General features: G+C 38.9%; 1 protein-coding gene across 1 annotated transcript in view; it reads left to right on the top strand.

Moving 5' to 3' along the window:
- The window catches only part of eepd1 (endonuclease/exonuclease/phosphatase family domain containing 1), a 29,205-nt gene extending 14,694 nt beyond the window's left edge, over nt 1-14,511 (top strand). The window contains exons 3-8 of the mRNA XM_042506842.1: nt 1,665-1,716; nt 8,762-8,872; nt 11,787-11,921; nt 12,071-12,209; nt 13,054-13,248; nt 14,063-14,511. Coding sequence (XP_042362776.1) covers nt 1,665-1,716; nt 8,762-8,872; nt 11,787-11,921; nt 12,071-12,209; nt 13,054-13,248; nt 14,063-14,253 — 823 coding nt within the window. The 3' untranslated portion in view covers nt 14,254-14,511. The remainder of the gene's footprint in view (nt 1-1,664; nt 1,717-8,761; nt 8,873-11,786; nt 11,922-12,070; nt 12,210-13,053; nt 13,249-14,062) is intronic.
- Nucleotides 14,512-18,868: the final 4,357 nt, after the last annotated feature.

Below are 18,868 nucleotides of genomic sequence, written 5' to 3' on the forward strand. Positions count from 1 at the left end.
ACATCAGCTGAATGAAGAGCTTTTTAACACACATCTGTTATTTTTATCTTCCTAAATTGATGTGTGTTGACACACAAGGATAAACAACGTTCCTGTGTCTAAGTGTTAAAATTCGCTGTGGACTTGATAAGGCTTAATCCAGTCTGAATGTGAAAATACACACACACACACCAAACTTAAACACAATCAGTATTCCACAATACATTTGATAGCCATGGATTGACTTTTGTCATGTAAAATGTGCAACATAAGGTGAAATACCTTTTTAGTGGCCACTACCTTCTTTCCTGTACAACCTGAATGCCACATAACAGGACGGTGGTCAGTTCCCGTGTGCAGAAAGTGCTTTACTTATGGCTGAATTTGCCCTTGACACTTTTGCAGCATGACGTGTACAGCCATGTATAGGATTTGTGTTGCAACTCCTCTATGTTCACCAAATTTGCTGACCAACTCTTACATGATGCTGGTGCTGTGGGACACTGAGTGAGAGCCAGTGTGGAGTGGTAGCAGAGCTGCTGTAATACCCAGCAGACACAGCAGCACTTCAGTAATAGAAAAAGACTGTTATGCAATGTGATTTTCTGTGTGGCTGATTTGGGATTAGTAGGTTAGAGGTGAACGAGGTCAAAGCATTGCCACCAACTTTGTTTCATTGTGTTGCACCACAGAGAATCAGTTTAGCATATGCAGGCTGAGCTGTGTTTGTGTGTGTGTGTGTGTCTGTGTGTGTGTGTGTGTGTGTGTGTGTGTGTGTGTGTGTGTGTGTGTGTGTGTGTGTGTGTGCGTGCATTCGAATAAAGGGTGTGACTCAAGCAGCACTTTTCCTGCTCTGGCTCTAATATAATAAACAGCTCACATTGAACTCTGAAGATTGTGGGTGTCAACCAGCAGGATTTGGGGAACTTATTTGATTCCCGCCTTATTACTATATCAGACTTTATTTATGCGCAGAGGCCATTTGTAAAAGACGTTAATCCAAATGAAATACTGGGGAAAGCTTTCCTCACTTCTGTCGCAAATTGCATTGCAAAGCAGTTCCTCCTCAGAGCCAAATGAAGGCAGGAGGCAAAGCTGTGGTGCCTCTCAGAAATCTATTGCTCTTTATTGTGCTGACTGTTGGTCTGGAAAAGCATTTAAAAAGTAAACAGATAAATGTTTATTGGGCTGTAAAGGCCCCTCCTTTGCAGAGCAATAATGTGTTGGCAGATAGAATTGATAGGACACCAGTCCAAACTCCCTCAGTGACAGCCCGTCCGATTTGCTCAGCTATCTGGTGGTTTGAAGAAAACATTGAATTTGCCTTGAGGAAATGTGCTGTTTATTATGTAAAGTATCCAGTTTGGCCAGTGCCATTTGTATGTGTTGTGTCAACACTATCTGACTCTCAGTGTGTGCATGACAATACACTGAAGCCCTTTTTATTGTTTTAGCATTATGAAACATTACAGCATATCAGGCATACTCAACTTGTTTTGCAAGTGGCCACTTTTGCCAACTGCTCTGGCTAAATGGCGGTCACATGTGATTGAGCCAGTGTTCAGTTAGTGATATGTGGATGTCAGGTACCAGGTGTGGATATGTTGGTATATATATATATATGTACAGTCAAAATGTGAATATGTAAGCTTAATGTAAAACTCATCTCCTTTTTCTGTTTCCAGTGTCAAGTTACTGGCGGTGCAGGACCTGCTGGAGCGGGAGGCTCTCGATAAGGTAAAGTGGATCTGTGCACCTCGCTGCTGTCACACTGGGTCACACTGGTTGATTGGGAGGACTGTTACTGGAGGTGTGAAAGGCTGCTTTGATTTGCAGCATTATAAATGAGATGACTCACCACTCAGGGAAAAGTACTCAGAAAGTCTCGCTCAGTTTAATGTGTTGCTGTTATGCAAATGTTCCTCTTTCCTTCCACTCTCACTGTCTGTGTCTCCTGAGTGTAAATGTCTCCTATTTCTAGGCTCACATTGGAGCTTAAACTGTGTTAGCGCTCTCCTGTGCTTTCATTACTATAAATATGACGGCGGTTGCTATGTGTTGGAGGGTGTCCTCTTCAGTAGTGCCAGTAATCAGGATACATTGGATTAAGATTCATTTTTAAAAAATAAAAAAATATGATTTTGCAAAAAGATGCTGGCACTTTTTGGCTCCGAGTTGAGAGGATGTTTGCACTGTGCTGCCTTTTTGTTTACTGTGTAAAACATGATCACTCTTTGCTTGCAGTGATCTAATAATAACAAAAATTCATTTATTTGCTGTGGTTTATACAAAGAAGAGTAGTGTGATTTAACCTTTCGAAACCCAAGGTTTGATTTCTTTCAAAAACATGGGAGCAAGGAAAGAAGAAATGACCCAAAATTTGCAAGAAATTAGTAAAAAAGTACGAGGAAATTACTTAAACATTAGTAAAAAAAAAATAATAAAACAAACACAAAAAGAAAAAAAATATATGTTTCTTGTTCATTTGGATGATGAGCAAATTGGTGCAATTTCTTTCAGAAACCTGGGGGAAAAGGCAATGAGCAACTTAGTAAGAAATGTTACACAAATTGCAAGAAATTAGTAGATTAGTAAATTAGTAGGACAACTATATTCATAGCTATATATCACGATTACATATTTAAAATTGTGTTGTGATCTTTATTGCATTTTATTTCCTTTTTTCCATTTATTTATTATTTTTTTATTCATTTACTTTCAGATAATTTTCTTGTACTTTCTTTTTTTCAAATTTCTTGTCAATTTTTGGGTAAATTGGGTAATTTTATATAATATAATTTTTTTTTGCTCACTGTCTTCTTCCCATGTTTTTGAAAGACATCAAGCCAAGTTGCTCATGTTTTCAAAGGGTTAGAGGCCAACCCAGTCAAAAGATTTCCACGTATTTTCCTCATCTTTTAACCTACTCTGATTGCAGTGATAGTATTCGATCGATTTGTAAAATGTTGCCGTAAGTAAATGCTGTTTTAAACAAACTTGAAAAAATTACATTTTGGTACCCCAGTCTTTCAGCAGGAAAACATTGTTCAAGCTCACAAACAGAAGTTCTGATGGCTGATATAAAGTAGGCCACGGTGTAAAGTGGGAACGCTCACTCTGTTACTGAGCAGGAGAGATGTAGGCCAACTGCATTAATACTCAGATGCCAGTGTATCCTTAAAATGTCAGAGTTCAGCAGTATGATGTGTTCCTGTTCAGCCTACACACTTGTTTGCTCATGTGCGATGTCACTTGCTGTATTGGCTACCAGATGGATCCTTGGCAGAGAAATCGGAGCTCCATGGAAAGGGAAGTAGGTCAGCAACAGAGTATTTTGGACAGCAAGAAGGAGGATGAGTTACCTCTGGACAAGTGGTAGCCCACATTGCAGTGTTTTCACTCCTGCCAGCCTCCCACGCTGATTTTCTGCCTGTTTCTCTATCTCTTCTGTCTTGTCTTAGTCATTAGCACCATCTCTTTTCATCTCCCATCCCCGCAGTGTCTCCTTCTGCGGAGTGAGAGAGACGTTTTCCGTTCTCTCAGATCTTTCTCCTCACTTGGTGCAGTGCAGCTTGCCAAAATATATTTTAATTTATGAAACTTGATAAAAGAGCAATATTCTTTGTATTCTAAATAAAGTTTTTTTGTGTTATATTTAAATATCAGTATGATTAAAAAGTGTTTTTGGCCATTAATCAGTATTTACAATTAGCAACATTTAGTGGAATTATTATTATTATGATTATTATTATTGTGATAATGTCAGTTTTACAAAATTATTGTTTTACATATGAACATAAGAGCTTGGTCTAATAATGAGAAACAGTGGCATTTTATCATTTTAGACATCTGTTTGACTATTTCTGCACATATTTGCAGTGTTAGGATATATGGGCGTACTGATGTCAGAAAATATCTTCATTAATATTGATCTCAACCATATTTTGCAGCCTCCCTGCAACTTTCAATGTGTCTATCAGTGTCATAACACTCTATCAGTCATTTTGTAAAGCTTTCATACAGCAAATTTCATCTTAGATCTCAGTTCATGATGCTTAAAATGGGATTTGTGAAATTAGTATTCAAGTTAGCAACCAGTAAGCTGCTCATTGGTCTGACTGAGGTCAGCCTGTTAGTTCCTGCAATACAACTGAATCAGAAGACTCTAAAATACAGATAAAGACATATTTTACAAATGCACATGTGCTGCATTTGTTTTTCTATATTTTGGAAGAAATTGAACCAATTTTCTCAGGTTTAAGATGTTTAAAATGTAATGAAAGGCATCAGCAGCACAAGAAAGCTGATGTTGAGAGGATTAACTCTTGGGCCCTCTTACATAGTGGACTTCCTTCATAATGAATAAAGAATTGTAGTAGGCCTATATTGCAAAGTCTCCTCTGCTGTTCATTAATATGTGCACCATCAGCTGAAGAATAACACTGATGTGGCATCAAAGTCTTTTCAAGGGAACTTTTAAAGTCTGGATTTGCCGTCAGTTTCTATTCTGTCACTTACTGAAGCCACAAAACCCAAATTTAGGAAGGAAGTAGTTGAGCTTAGCGGGGATAAGCAGGCTGCAGCTACCACAGCTGAACTCAAAAAACTCTTTAACTCTGACAAACCTTCATCTGTAAAAATGTACTTTGTGAGTCATAAAAATGTGTCATAACTATCTTATGGTGGATATTCTCTCCACTGCAGAGGCTAAATGTCCATTTAGGGTAAGCCATTTTCCAAACAGCCATGAGAGTGTTTCATTGTAACTTTGGAGGACGTGTTTGCTGGACGTGTGCGGTGATTAGTCATACAGAGAGTTTGTGCCGATTTTAGACTGTTGTCCTCTGTCTGTTTTGTCGCTAAGGAACCCTCTGTCTGTGGTTAGGCTTTAAACTCATGATTAATCCTACTGTAAAAGACCTTCCTGGTTACTATCAAACAGCCTTTGTGCAAATACAATAATTAGCATGCAATATCCGGACAAATGACAGCTTTTTACCTCATAAATACTCTAAACCGCACATGTGCAAACACACTCTCTCCTTGTTGTTTTGTGTTGCGTGGACGCTGGCAACCTCATACACAGTGATCTGGCTCTCCTCCGGAGGTTCATTGGGTTCAGTGTTTGTTTGCTCCTAAATGTCTTCATTTGTCCATCCTGCTGTGAAGAGGCAGCTCTTTTTTTCTTTTTCTTTTCATGTTTCAGTCAGTGTGGCCATGAGTAGTTTTTGCTTGTGGAAATGAAAGAGGCTTCAGTGACACAACTGTATGTCTGGCCTTCATCAAATCCTCCTCGTGAGATTCAGATCTCTTTTTTTAAGGAGATCTAAGAACAGAAACGTGACGTACTCAGATAGACATGTGAAACAGGAGGTAACACAGAGACATACTGCACTTAATAACCCATTCATTCGTTCGTTCATTCGTTTGTTCGTTCGTTCGTTCACCAGCTGTAACCACTTATCCTGTTAAGCAAGGACACTCAACTTGCTTTGCCTGGGGGCCACTTTTACAAAATGACAGGAAGCCAGGGGCCAGTCACAGCAACCCAATAAATGTTTGTAGGGTTTTAGGACATTTCTTGGATTATAGAACATTTTAGGCCATTTCAAGACATTTTAGGCCATTTCAAAGATTTTTGTTTCCTGCCATGAAAAGCAGTTGTGTTTTAACACGACATTGCTGTGTTACCTGCCAGGAAAGTGGCCCAAAATGTTGTTTTTTTGTCATCGACAACTTCACTAGCCATGGTATTGTACCACCAAAACATTGTTTTTAAAGCCCAAACATCATTTCTGAACCATAACCAAGTTTTTTTTGTAACTTAACCTAACCACATGTTAACCTTAAGGTTATTGAATGTAAAGTTTCAACATTTCTGCTACACAATAATGCAGAGTAACACACTTTATTGGTAATTTGGTGACACCTAGAGTATTTAACACAGCCTTAAATGAAGAGGTTTTGTCTTTAAGCCCAAAATCAAATAATCCTAATGACAGGTTTATTTTTCAGGCTTTCCCAGCAAAGGTTTCTAAATCCCCTGTCTGTACTGTTGATTAACACTCATTCTGGTAATCAGATAAGCAATTCCTCTGCAGTGAGAAATGAGCCTGTGCTCTAGTGATTTTTTTTCCTTGTACCTGCACAGTGTAGTCCAGGTGTCAGGTGACACCTCCAGGCCTGGGCTCTTTGCCAGGGGCCCTGCTACATGCTGCGCCTGCACTTCATTTCGCACAGGCTGAATTATGAGGGCGTTTTGGCAAAATAATACTTGTTCATCCTTGTTCACTTTACAGGCTCAATGGCCCCTGGGGACTCCAGCTCAACCTAAATCCTGTCGGGGGTTTTGACCCTCCCGGCGGTCTGAAATTGCTTTTTTATTAATATTATTACCTACTCAGAGATGGGCCTGTGAAAACAGAAAGTGGTTCAGTGATTGTATATCTGACGGCCGCCTGATAGAGCTGCGATGGCACTGAGATGACCTGATAGACTTTGTAACAGGACTTGAGTGTGAATTAGTGTTATCTAGCTTTGTTCTGCCCTCGAGAAAGTGTTATGAGGTTCATGTTTTAGTCCCTATGAGGACAAAAGGCATTAGCACTTTAGATCTGTCAAAGAGTGCGGCCAAAAACGATGCAGTTTATGCTTCACACCTGAAGTCCAAAAAAGGAGATCTAAAACACACTAAAGAGCGCAAATTGGTGCTTTCAAATTTAATTGTGTAATCTAATTTTTACAGTAACAGATCATTATGTTTAACAACACTTAGAAGTCAGTTTTATTTCTACAGGCCAAAATCAACAAAAACATAAATTTGATGTGGGGCTTTACAAACTGCTACAGCACCTGCTATAAAAACATATAGTAAAATGTGAACTGGATTGTTTAATACTACATTTAATGGAGTACCCCAGGGATGATGTTTTTTTCTGTAGGCCAATGAAGAAGCTAACATCACCATGGTTCCCTCATCAAAAAACCTATGGGATTTTTCCATTGGATTTTGGATCATTGCAGAAAATAAGCTCTGTGATAAATAAACATTTAGGATACTTACATGTTTTGTTTAGCAAAATAGTCTTCACAAATGAACACCTCTTTCAGGACTTTTGAAGCCTAAATACAGTCGCCTGAACTAAAAAGCTAAAGTTAGGCTATAAACACCGTCACATCGCCTCTGCTTCAAGGCTGTAAAGCTGTGTGCGGCGCAGCTCGGCCCGTTGACGTTCAGTTGTCTCATTTAGCCTATTATTAGCAACCACCTTTTCTAAGACACATAAAAGCTTTAGAGTTTGTGAGTTGGGTCATTTACTGATGTATTTTATGTTGTAAAACAAAACGTGTAAGTCTCCTGAGCTTGTGTTAATCACAGAACTTATTTAAGGCTTCTAACCAAAAACCGATCCAATTCCCATTGACTCTGAGATGAGGGAACCAGAGGTGTGGAAATGTGAACAGATTTCTGGGTTTTAGGACTCATTTTTGGGCTTCTCTATTAGTACACAGATAAGTGATTCAAGACCATGGATTACATAATTCGTATAGCTCGCAGCTCCAGCAAATGAACGTCTTTGTGAGACTTCTGCTCTGCTGTAATAGACATTTATTATTAAGATGCTGCACATTGTCACTTTAAATATTAATGGCTGTTATTTCAGCATGGGCCCCTCATGGAGAGGTCATGTATGTGTGTGCGTGGGGTTCCTCTGACTCTCCCGGTGTCCCAAAGGGAGCTTCTTAGGTTAAATTTAGAGCCGGTGGCAACTTGAACCTTTAGGAGCACGTTGGTCTGTGCTGTACCCTCTGTTCCTTTCCTTTCTCCTATTTCATTTTCACCCCAAGTTACCTTTGCCTTGTCTCCAGAGTGTTACACCACTTCTGATTTAGTCCTCTCTCATGATGTCGACGCGAGGCTTCCTCTTTCCAACAGTATTTCCTCTGTGAGATGAGGATATTTGAGTTCATTGAACTCTTTATTGTTTTTCAGAGCCTGTTAGACTTAAAGCAAAACCTCTTTTTGCTGACACCCAGTTAATCTGCCCTCAAGTGTTAAAATAAAGTACAGCACTCCCTGTGAAATGCACTTTGTCATGTGTTTCAGACAGATTAGAAACAGATCAGAAGCCTTAAAGTTGTGTTGGCATTTAATTATCAGATAAACATCAGGAGATATTTTTTAAGTTAAGCACTGTGTCCCATTATGTATTCAAACCCCCGTGGGCTGTTTTTGTGTTTACCATGCTCTGATTCTCATAATTATCGACTCACAGTGTCCTTGGCATTGGTTTTATATAGGCCTGATACACAGTTCAAATACACCAACATTGTTACTTATGTTTCTCAGACAGAGCTGATGGTTAACCCTTTGAAACCTGAGCAAATTGGTTTGGTCTATTTCAAAAACATTAGGAGAAGAAGACATGACCCAAAAATTATATAATCCTCCCCTCTGTTAAAAAAAATAATATTTTGGTAATTTTCTTGTCACTTTTTACTAATTTCCTGCCATTTGTGGGACCCTTCTTGCCAAGTTGGTCATTGCCTTCAAACTAATGTGCTCATGTTACAAAGGGTTAAATGGCTTGTGAAAAGCATCTGAATGCAGCTCAAAAAAACTGATGTTGATCCGGGTTTTAAAAGGTTAAGGAAATGTTAGTGTGGAGAGGCAAAAAGGCAGTCCTTTTGTTACCATTTTTTTTGTGTGTGTGTGTGTGTGTGTGTGTGTTTTTATAGTGCTGACAGAATATTTTCTGCCTTTTTTAAAATCTTTTTTCAGTTCTGTGCGGAGTTAAACCAAGGAACGCTTGCCAGCGTACGGAAGTGGAAATGGCCACGGGGTCTTTGGAAAAGTGTTGTGTCTGAAAAACCCACTGGACACTCCAGCAAGGTACGGCAGCCATTTTTAACAACACTAATACTTTACTAACTCTTTAGCTGCTTTGTTAAACCCGTTCCCAATCATGTTTTACTTCTTCTCACTCCTTTTCGAGTAAGCAACCTGCTTGATGTTTTATTTTGTTTACTATGCCTTTGTGGTATTTCTTTTGCGTTTGTTTATTACATTTTTGTGATTGCTCTTGCATATTCGAAATAAAAATTTCAATTTCAAATTTCAATTTCATGGTACAGACAGAAAAAAATATTGTAATGATGAATTTCTACTCTAAATGCACTCATAAATCACGAGCAACCAAGAAGGAGTCTGAACGCAGAAATCGCCTAATTGTAAAAATTACAATAAATGATTTTTTTTCACAGACCTTTTTCATCAAAAAAAAGGTGAGATTATTTATTTAACAATTTGTTTGTAACAACAATAATTTAACAATTAGTAATTATTAAAAGTGATGTTTTAAAACACATTGCATATATATTTTGTATCGTATTTGTCATCACAAATCAAACTATCCAAAATTATTCTGATAATAGCATGTCTCAAACCTCCAAAGATGAATATTTTGTGAATGTAATCAATAATATGCATTTTAATCAGATTACTTATACCCTAATTAAATGGTATTTCCCCATTCAACGTCCATTCCAATGGATGGATTTCTTTTTTTAAATCCAGAGTAAAAGCTGTAAATCTTTCATATGACATTTTTACATGCATACATAATATAACAATCGTGTTTTTAACACAGTTTTAACACAAATTATGTACTTTATTAAGATGATTTATAGACTTAAACTTGTCCTGTGCTTCCTCCTTTGCACACGGTCATCCATGCTTGTTAAAAAAGGGGCGTGGCTCTACTGCAGTCGACCTTAGATGACGTGAAACACTGTGATTGGCTCATGCACATAGATCTAGACATCCTAGAAAAGTTATGTCTACTGGAATGGATGGGGGATCTGAACGGACTAAAGAGTAGATTTTAATACCATGGGACAGAAAAATGCTGCTCTGCTTCAGTTAAGAAATATTAGTATCATGAACCCTCTGTCAAACCCAAACTTTTGCCAAGTAGTGCCAAAATGTTAGAGATTAATCCTCACAGCTTTCTTATATCAAGAAAACGAGGCAGTTCAGTGTTTTGTTTTTAGAGTTATCGGCTTCTCCGGTAAAACAGTGAATTTATTTAGCTGGAGGAGGCGACCGTCTCTCTTCTTAACATGCTCAGACATCAGGAGGACGCTGAGCACAGAGCAGATAGCTGCGTTCCTTCACAGTGGAAACCATCCAGGAGATGAACCCCTGATATGAGCTTGTGTTCGGTCAGCTGCGTGCTCGTGGCCGCGGTTACATAAGATGGATGGTTAAAATAACAACGAGGGGTCTTCAAAATGCCCTGCAACCCCAGCTACATTCTGACAGCATGATAGCAGGGTCTAACGTTACTTAAGTTTGTCGACGAGTGGGGTGCCAAGCAGCTCACTTACTGCAGTGGCTTGACTTCATCTCACGGCCTTTTGCTGTGTGTCATTACCTCTCGCTCCCCCCTTTAATGTAAAAGGTGTCCTGCCAAATAAAGGCAAGAAAAAAAAACAGCATTTAAAAAGTTAATCTTTTTGGGTCACGGATTTATGGAAATTTACATTTTTTTTTTAATCATCCAGGGTGTAGTTTGCATCTACTCTGCATTTAACACTTTAAAACCTGGTTAAACATCAGTTTTCTAGTGCTGCAATCATATGCCTCCAAAAAGCTATTTAGTCCTTTGAAACCTGATCAAATTTGTTTGATTTCTTTCAAAAACATGAGGAAAAAAGGCAATGACCAGCTTGGCAAGAAATGTCCCACTAATTGCGAGAAATTAGTAAAAGGTGACAGAGAAAGTGACCTAAAAAAAAGATTTAAAAAGGAGGGGGAGAATTATCAGAAAGTTATCAAACCATGAAAAAATGTCCAGAAAACAATATTCAGAATCATTGTAATTATATATTAAAAAATTCTGTCACAGAAAAAAAATAAATAAATAAAATAAATGAAACAAATATATATATATATATATATAATATGTGTATGTATGTGTATATGTGTATATGTATATATATATTTCTTCACTTTTTTACAGGACATTTTTGTGTTTTGTTTTTTTTAAACTTTTCTTTTTAATTCTTATTTTCAATTTGAAATACTTTGCCATGCCGACTGTGCAAGATAGGGTAGGAAGCAGGGAAAGGGCCATTGCCCCCTGTCCCACTTCATGCCCCTGACCTACATTCATTTGAAGTCGCAGATCGCTGTAACGTGGCTGGAGTGACGCCATCGCCACTTAGCCTCTAGGTCACTCTGAGCATCTTAAGTGTCCACTGCTGCAAAGGAACAGTTTCTCCACAGAGATCACTAAACGGTCATCTTATCTCAGTGGACATTTTGAGTTCACAAACTGTCTTATTAATAAGCTCAAAATGCACTTTGATAACCGTGACTAAGCTTTGTTAGCTGAACTTTTATCTGTAATACAGCTCTCAGTCAGATATCAACATTTTGACAGAGCTAAGCTGTGATCAGGAAATATATGCAATATTTGCTTTTTAGTAAAAGTGCGGTTGTCCCGGTCGGATCTGAAGGATCGATATTGGGCCAGATCAACATTTTTTTTAATTGAATGGAATTGGCCCGATCCTTTGTTTACGTTTGCTATAAATAGCACCCTGTAACAGAAGATCACAGCGTCGTCTGTTATATTTCAGTAGAGAAATTGCACATTGATGGCCTAGTGATGGAGTGCATTATACATTAATAAGTGGTCATAAGATATTCATTAGTAATGATTTTGAGGCTTTATAATAGGGATAATAATACTTGTAGAAAAATAATATGACTCCATTTCCCATGATCCTTCTTTTCACAGGGAGTGAGCTACTCTGGCTTTCTGTGGGACGCCTCGTCTGGTATTGACCTGAAGGATGCTGCAGTCCTGGAGTCTCCTGTTGTCAATGGCAACGGACATCATACCCACCCTCGACTCTATCTGGCCCACTTTTCTGTAAGTTTTGATTGATTCCCAAAACTGGTGGGGTGTTTTTCAGCACACGGTAGTACATTAAAAAAGATAGCTCGATGCACTGTATATCCTGTGTTTTGTTATGTTGCCTGCTGGATTCTAACCATCAAATGTCTGACTTTGTCTATCAGGTTGGTGCATATGAGTTGACTGTGGTGAACGTTCACATGCAAGCCACGGCTACATCGGGAGAGTCCAATGGCAAGAACCACAACACAGATGAAGCCAGGTGTCCGCACCTTTCCCCTAGCATCCAGGAAACACTCAAAGGTCAGTCTATCAGGCTAGCTTGTGGATGTATAAAGAGAAGTGGATATAGCGTTAGAGGCGGGATCCCATTCAGTCCAATGGATGTTGCCCTGTGGTGCATGAAGGCGAAAAACTTCTTGGGTATAGGAGAGGTTCCCAGGTACTCCACCCACTAATGAGTGCAAAGTTATTTTTAAAGTGGATTTTATATCATCTTAGATAATCTTTTAATCTTTGCACCTCTTGTCTGCACTTTTGCTATTTTTAATGATGATTTTAAGGTTTTTTTTAATCATTAAGTTATTAAATTTGATCTCTTTACTCTTTTATTGCAAATCTGTATCCTCTATTATGTGCCGTGTAGAGCACTTAGAATTGCACTGTTGTGTGAGATGTGCTCTACAAATTAAGCTGCTTGTCTTGCCATGCCTACAAAATCACCGTGTATTAGTTTAGGCTCCTGCTAACTTGAATGTGGAGAAAATGATTTATTTGTGCAGCTCTTCTAGACATCCAAAATGTTAATGTACCAAATGGACCCTTAAAAATGTATCCACTGATTTACAGATATCTCTTTCACAATGTAAGTCTATGGGAAAAAGTCCTTTTGGGCCCCATGGCATTACATGACGGAAATTGAAATTCCACGGTTTGGCCACTATTTCAAATTGGCGTCAAAGCCTGGTGCTGTTCCCGGAGTCTTAGGCTAAACCTGTAAAAGTCACCTCTTCATCACGTCACACCACGTGCATGACACAATGGATTGATTCACAGAATTTGGAGTGATAGATGAAAACGTTTCCTCCATCTCTGCATGAGGATGAATCATGAGACATTCATTTATTTTGCCATGTTTTTTTTGCAGGTGAGAAGGAGCTGGTGGTACTGGGAGATTTTGGCTCCCCTCCTCAGAGCTCAGAGCTGGACATACTGAGAAAAGAGAAGCTCTTTGCCCTGGTACCGTCCTCCCTGTTCACCAACATCAGCACCCGCTCACCACAGGGCACCCGCTGTCTGGACAACATCTGGCTGAGCCGCTCCCTCAAGAAGCTCTATTCTGGTAGGTGTGCTGTGCGGGTGGTTTTGGACAGACGTAGATCTGAATCAGAAATTTGAAGTTATTCATAACAGTCTCAAGTCAGTCAATCGAGACACATAATCCAAGATAATCAAAGTCAATTCTCAAGTTTTTTGAGACAAGTTAAATCTTGTGTCAAGTTCAAGTCAAGTTTTGAGGCAAAGCCAGTGGAAACAAGTTTAAGTCTTGAAAAGTCCATGTCAGGTCATGTGTCAAAGAAAATCAAGACAAGTCAAGTATCAAGCTAAAGTTAATTAAGAAAAAGTAAGGTCTCAAGTTATTCAAAACTATTCCAAATTAAGTATTGATTTTTTTTAGATTACTCAAAGTCTCAAGTCAAACTCAGTGAAAAAATACATTGAGTCTAACATTATTTAGGATTAGTAACAGTTAAGTCTGAAAGCCTGTCAGAGCAAGTCTCAAGTCAAGTCTATAAAAAGCATATTGTAGGTCAAGATTTGAGTCTCTCAGGACTGTGAAAATTAAAATGGCAGGTTATCTGAATCATTTCAAAGCGAGGAGTTTTTTACATGACTGAAAGTCCCTTTAATGCCTATTCTCAGTAATAAAACATTCCTGGGATTTTAACAGTCAAAGATCGGGACGCGTGATTTAGTTTTTCATTTATGATGAAGACCAGTTGCAATAGCAGCTAATGCTTGAGTTTGTGATAGTGGGATGTCAGATAAAGCAGTTTTTCTTGGATCAAAGTTCTACCTCACTTTGTAAATCCATTGGTATATTATCTAATAATGTCTGCTGACTCCCCATCTCCTTTTGTCTTTAACTCCGTCAGGCCACTGCTCGGTAGTGCGAGAGGGCTTGACCAACCCCTGGATCCCAGACAACTGGTCATGGGGCGGTGTGGCGTCAGATCACTGCCCTGTGGTGGCTGAGTTTTATGCAGATGTACCCCAAAAGGAACTGAACCGGCCTGGTATGGCAGTGGTGGACAGAGGAGACATTATGCCCAAACATGAGCGGTGACAACATCCACAGTCACATTAAAGACAGCAGTGGATGACATCAGACTTTGTCCTGCCCGGATCCTGCTTTTTCTCGGTTAGCAGTGGAGCAAAAAGTTTCCTGATGAATGTGAATAAGTGCCAAGATTGCCTTTTGGGTTTCAATTTATCAATGTATTATAAATAATAACTGGTCATAGAGCCATAAAATGTTCTGATAATATATATATAATGTACTTTGAAAAGAAATGTGCCAAACATTTTCTATATGTGTATAAAATAAAGAGAAATTGATAGATGTTTCAGCTGTGTTTGACCTCTCATTAATGCAAATAAGTGCAGTCTGAATAACTCTGCAGAGGCTCTGCTGTGACGCTCATCTGTTCTGTCAATGGAGAGGATGATAACATCCCAGCTGTAGAGCTCATGCGGGCTGTACTCTTGAATTATGTAAGCCAGTCCTCTGTGTGCACGTGTGAGCTGCCATCATCCTCTGTGATGGAAATGAGGTGCCAGGGCAGAGTGCCATCAGACGACATTGCTGATGCCTCAACTGCTCATTTAGCCAGCTCCACAGTGAAGCTTTTAAGGAGGAAAAAGACAGAATTCAATCATTTCTCAGCTGCGCACTATAAAAACGTCTGTCCAAAGGTTGAAATCTGGCTATTGCTATTGAATTTTGCTGTTGGCTGATCCTAGCAGCAGGAGCCTGCTTTCATCACCAACAGAGCCCCCTGTTGCCACCCTCTTACCAACCGACTACTTTATGTGTGTGTGGGAAGGGGCAGGAAGGTGCTGTGGATCGAGAGGTAGCACGATTAGGACGTCGCTCCCAACTATGCTCATTTTTGAGACGATTTTTGTTTTGCATTGCAGGGCGGAGGCACTCAAACCAAAAGTGGGGGGATAAGTTACTCTTAACAGACATCACAGACCTGTTGCTCAAAGCAACAATAACCTTAATTATCCATAACTTTAAGCTTTAACAACCTTTAAACAAGTGAGTGATATGAAAAGTCATGTCCTGTCTAGTTGTCATTAATGAGAAAATTAGCTGTAAGGACCAAAACTGTTTGTACTGTAAAGATGGGCATTTTAACATGAGGGTCTAAGGGGATTTACTCACTTTTGGAGCCAGCCTCAAGTGGCCCTTCGAGCCTCTAAGGGGGCCACTTGGGCGCTATAGTCCCTCAGTTCTCACTGGCTCATTCACTCAGTTGGTTTGGGGTTATTTGATTAAGTACAAATTAATTTGTGAATACACACAATCAGTCATGATTTATTTTACTTTCAGTGTCCAGTGGGTTATCAGAGCTTTGACATGAAAAACAGCTGCCTGCTGCCCATGCAGTACATATACCTGCTCTCAAGCTCCAGCACTTCAGGCAGATCACCATTGTTGCTTCCTTGCCCAAGCTTTCTAGCACTTCCTGCCTGTCAGCATCCTGTCCCTGCTCATAAAACCTGTCCATGATTGGTTACTCATGTGGCAGGTCATGGGCCCCCTAGTGGGTTACTCCAACAAGAGCCTGAAAACATCAACCACATTGTTTAAAAGTAATATTTGTACTCTGACATTGTCTGTCTGTCTCGTGGGACAGTGAAAACTAGAGTTTGACCATGTGAGGTTCTCTGCAGAGTAACAGAGCACCTACATGTCGGCCTGCAGGTCGAGGTTTTTGCTCCTCCTGTCTGGGTAGTACTAATCAAAAATTAGTTTCAACCTCTAAAATCCTAAATCCTCAGTGCAAATAATCAATGGGGAAGTGATGTAACACCTACCTGTCTAACCCCGATACAGAGAGCAGTTTCCTTTTCTTAAGTTGTCTTCCTGATTAAATTCCTGCCCGTCAAATAACTGTTTGATCACCATTGTGCAGTGTTTATTTACATAGTTGATAAGATATATGCAAGTGAATTACACTGATGAACTTGATTAACTTTCACAGTCATTTAGAAGCTGTGAACAGTACTGAGGGATGGAAACAACTGTGTTATCCTGCTTTTACTACTGATATCAGACCCATGGGCTCGCGACACAACATTCCTGCGTAAGTAAAACTGTTTTTTGGATTCGGTCTTTACGTTGTAGACCAAGCATTTAAAGCACAAAGAACACAGATAAGTTTCTCATTACTTTTTCCTCCATGTTTTTGAAAGAAATTGCACCAATTTGTGAAAGACATGTGAAAGCAGCACAAGAAAAGTGATGTCACTCTACTGAAAAAAAACTCAATTAACAGACCTAACAGAAAGAGACATGGGGCAAGATATACTGGATGATTGGACCAAATTAAACACAAAGGGGAGAACTACATGGACAATCACTTAAACTAACACAAAGAAACCCCAATCCCCCCCTTTGCTGTCACAGCTTTTGGTTTGGTCCGTGGGATGGCCTTCCGTACAAAGCCAGACTCCGCCTTTAGCCTGATCTTGAAGACTCCAACCAGGAAGTGAACACAGCTTCAGGTAACTTTTATTGTGTGGCTGTTGGCACGGCCATCAAAATGTTAGATTTTTAATACAGCAAGTAGATTTCCCTTTGAGTCTGAAGATTTATTTGAGTATTTTCGCTTTGATTTTATTCAGTCCTTGGTAGACGTCAATACCAGTTTTGTGCAGATACATAAAAACTGTAGATTCACGACAAAAACTGTGTGTATGCACAGAAGCACAAATGTGCACGGCGGCGGCACAGAAGCATAGCTACCACCCTCCAGTTCCCCCCAGGTAACAACGTGTACGTCTTTCTGCAAAACATAATTTATTATTTCTGATAAATATAATTAGGTAAAAAGCACAATATTTCACTCTGAAATCCAGTGGAGTAGATTTATAAAGTGGCATGAAAAGAGCAGGCTCAAGTAAAGTACAAGAACCTCAAATTCCTACTTAAGTACTGCACTTGAGTAAATATGCTTAGTTACATTTCACCACTGCCTATGAGTAGATGCACTGCACTGCCTCTCACCAACATCTAAAACACACAATTGATATATTTGAACATGTACCACATACAATGTAATGATGCAAAGCGAATAACTTTTGCCTACCTCACCGTGTATTTACGGTCTTAAATAAATCTTTAAAACATTTTGCTTACAACAATAAAACTTCATATGAAGCTCAGTTTACTGTAGTTAAACTTCATGTTGTGCATACCTATATTGACTAATGTATAGCCATAATTTCACAATACTCTTAAGATATGAACATATGAAAATAATATAATATGTAAAATACCTATTTTTGTTAAATATACAGTATGTATTTATATTGAACAGTATAGTTCAAATAACATGTAGTATGTGAATGCCTGTATCAATAATATTATCTTATGTATCTGAGAAACAGATCGGATGAAAGAAGGATATTTCTTCATATAAACATTCATAGTCCATTATTTATTATATACTTTATGTGTGTCCTGCTTTGCTTTGTTTGTGATTGCCTATGAAATATGGGATTTCAGGATTGCTCTGGATTGTTTCTGCAGTTGTACATCACTTCTTGAAAATGCATTATGTACTACTGTCCTCTAGTGGGGACGTGGCTGCATTTCACAGTAACCACTTCAACTATTTCCTAATCTGACGAGCAAGACAGTCCTCTAAGTTTACGGTTGAATTTATTCACTCACAAAATCATGGAAATCACAGCCTCCCCTCGCCCCCGAAAAAAAACAAAACAATACATATTACACGAGAAAGAAAAGATAGTTCTGTAATCTAAATATTAAGACAGTAAACGTTGTGTATTTTCATGTGCCAAAACCTTTGAGTTGTAATCAAGGACTATTTTCACAGATGACATTTTGTGCACATTGAGTTCAACATACCAGCGCCAAGTGTAAAGAGGTGGGAGGGTGAAGCCTGTCTGCATGTGTGACTGCTGTGTACTGTAGACTGATACCCATTGTGCAACATGTCACTGCTTGTAGCTGTCAGTCACCACTCGGCCCTCAGAGGTTTCCAGTTTCCCAGTGAAACCAGACGCTGATGAATGGGAGGTGTGACACCTCTGGACAGGGTTTGGGGAGGCCAGCAGTGTGTGCTGGGACAGATTTGGTTTCTGCGGTCACTTAGATTGTGGGTCAAACTGTCCTCATTGATCTCTGTGCTGAGAAAAGCTCCAGCTACATAGCCTATATTCTGTTAGAATTATGAGCGCTGATATCAACTCGCATTAGGGTAATCCTTTTTTTTTTTTTAGTTTTTTTTTATCAAGTTGGTATTACACTGTGCTCATCCTTCAAAAATCCTAGAGAAGAATAAATGAAATGAGCACAGTGGAATCAGATGGTGGGGATTTTAAAGGCCCTATTGCCAACTTTCAGAATCAAACAGTAATGATAGATAATTTGTCAAAAATCATTTAAGCTGTGCTCATCAGTATTTTTATATGACGAATTGATCAGATTTTGTCTGTAGTCTTAACACTTTGACACCCAAGCAATTTGGCTTGTTTTTCTTTTAAAAACATAGGAAGCAACAAAAGAAGAAATGACCCAAAAAATAGCAAGAATTAAGTAAAAACTACAAGAAAATTACCTTAATTTTTTTTAAAGGCAAGCAAGACTTGGAAAAAGTGCTTAAAAATTATAATTCTGTAAAATAATTAAATATGAAATTAAA

This window comes from Plectropomus leopardus, chromosome 18 (assembly GCF_008729295.1).
Source record: "Plectropomus leopardus isolate mb chromosome 18, YSFRI_Pleo_2.0, whole genome shotgun sequence".
NCBI classification, from domain to species: Eukaryota; Metazoa; Chordata; class Actinopteri; order Perciformes; family Serranidae; genus Plectropomus; species Plectropomus leopardus.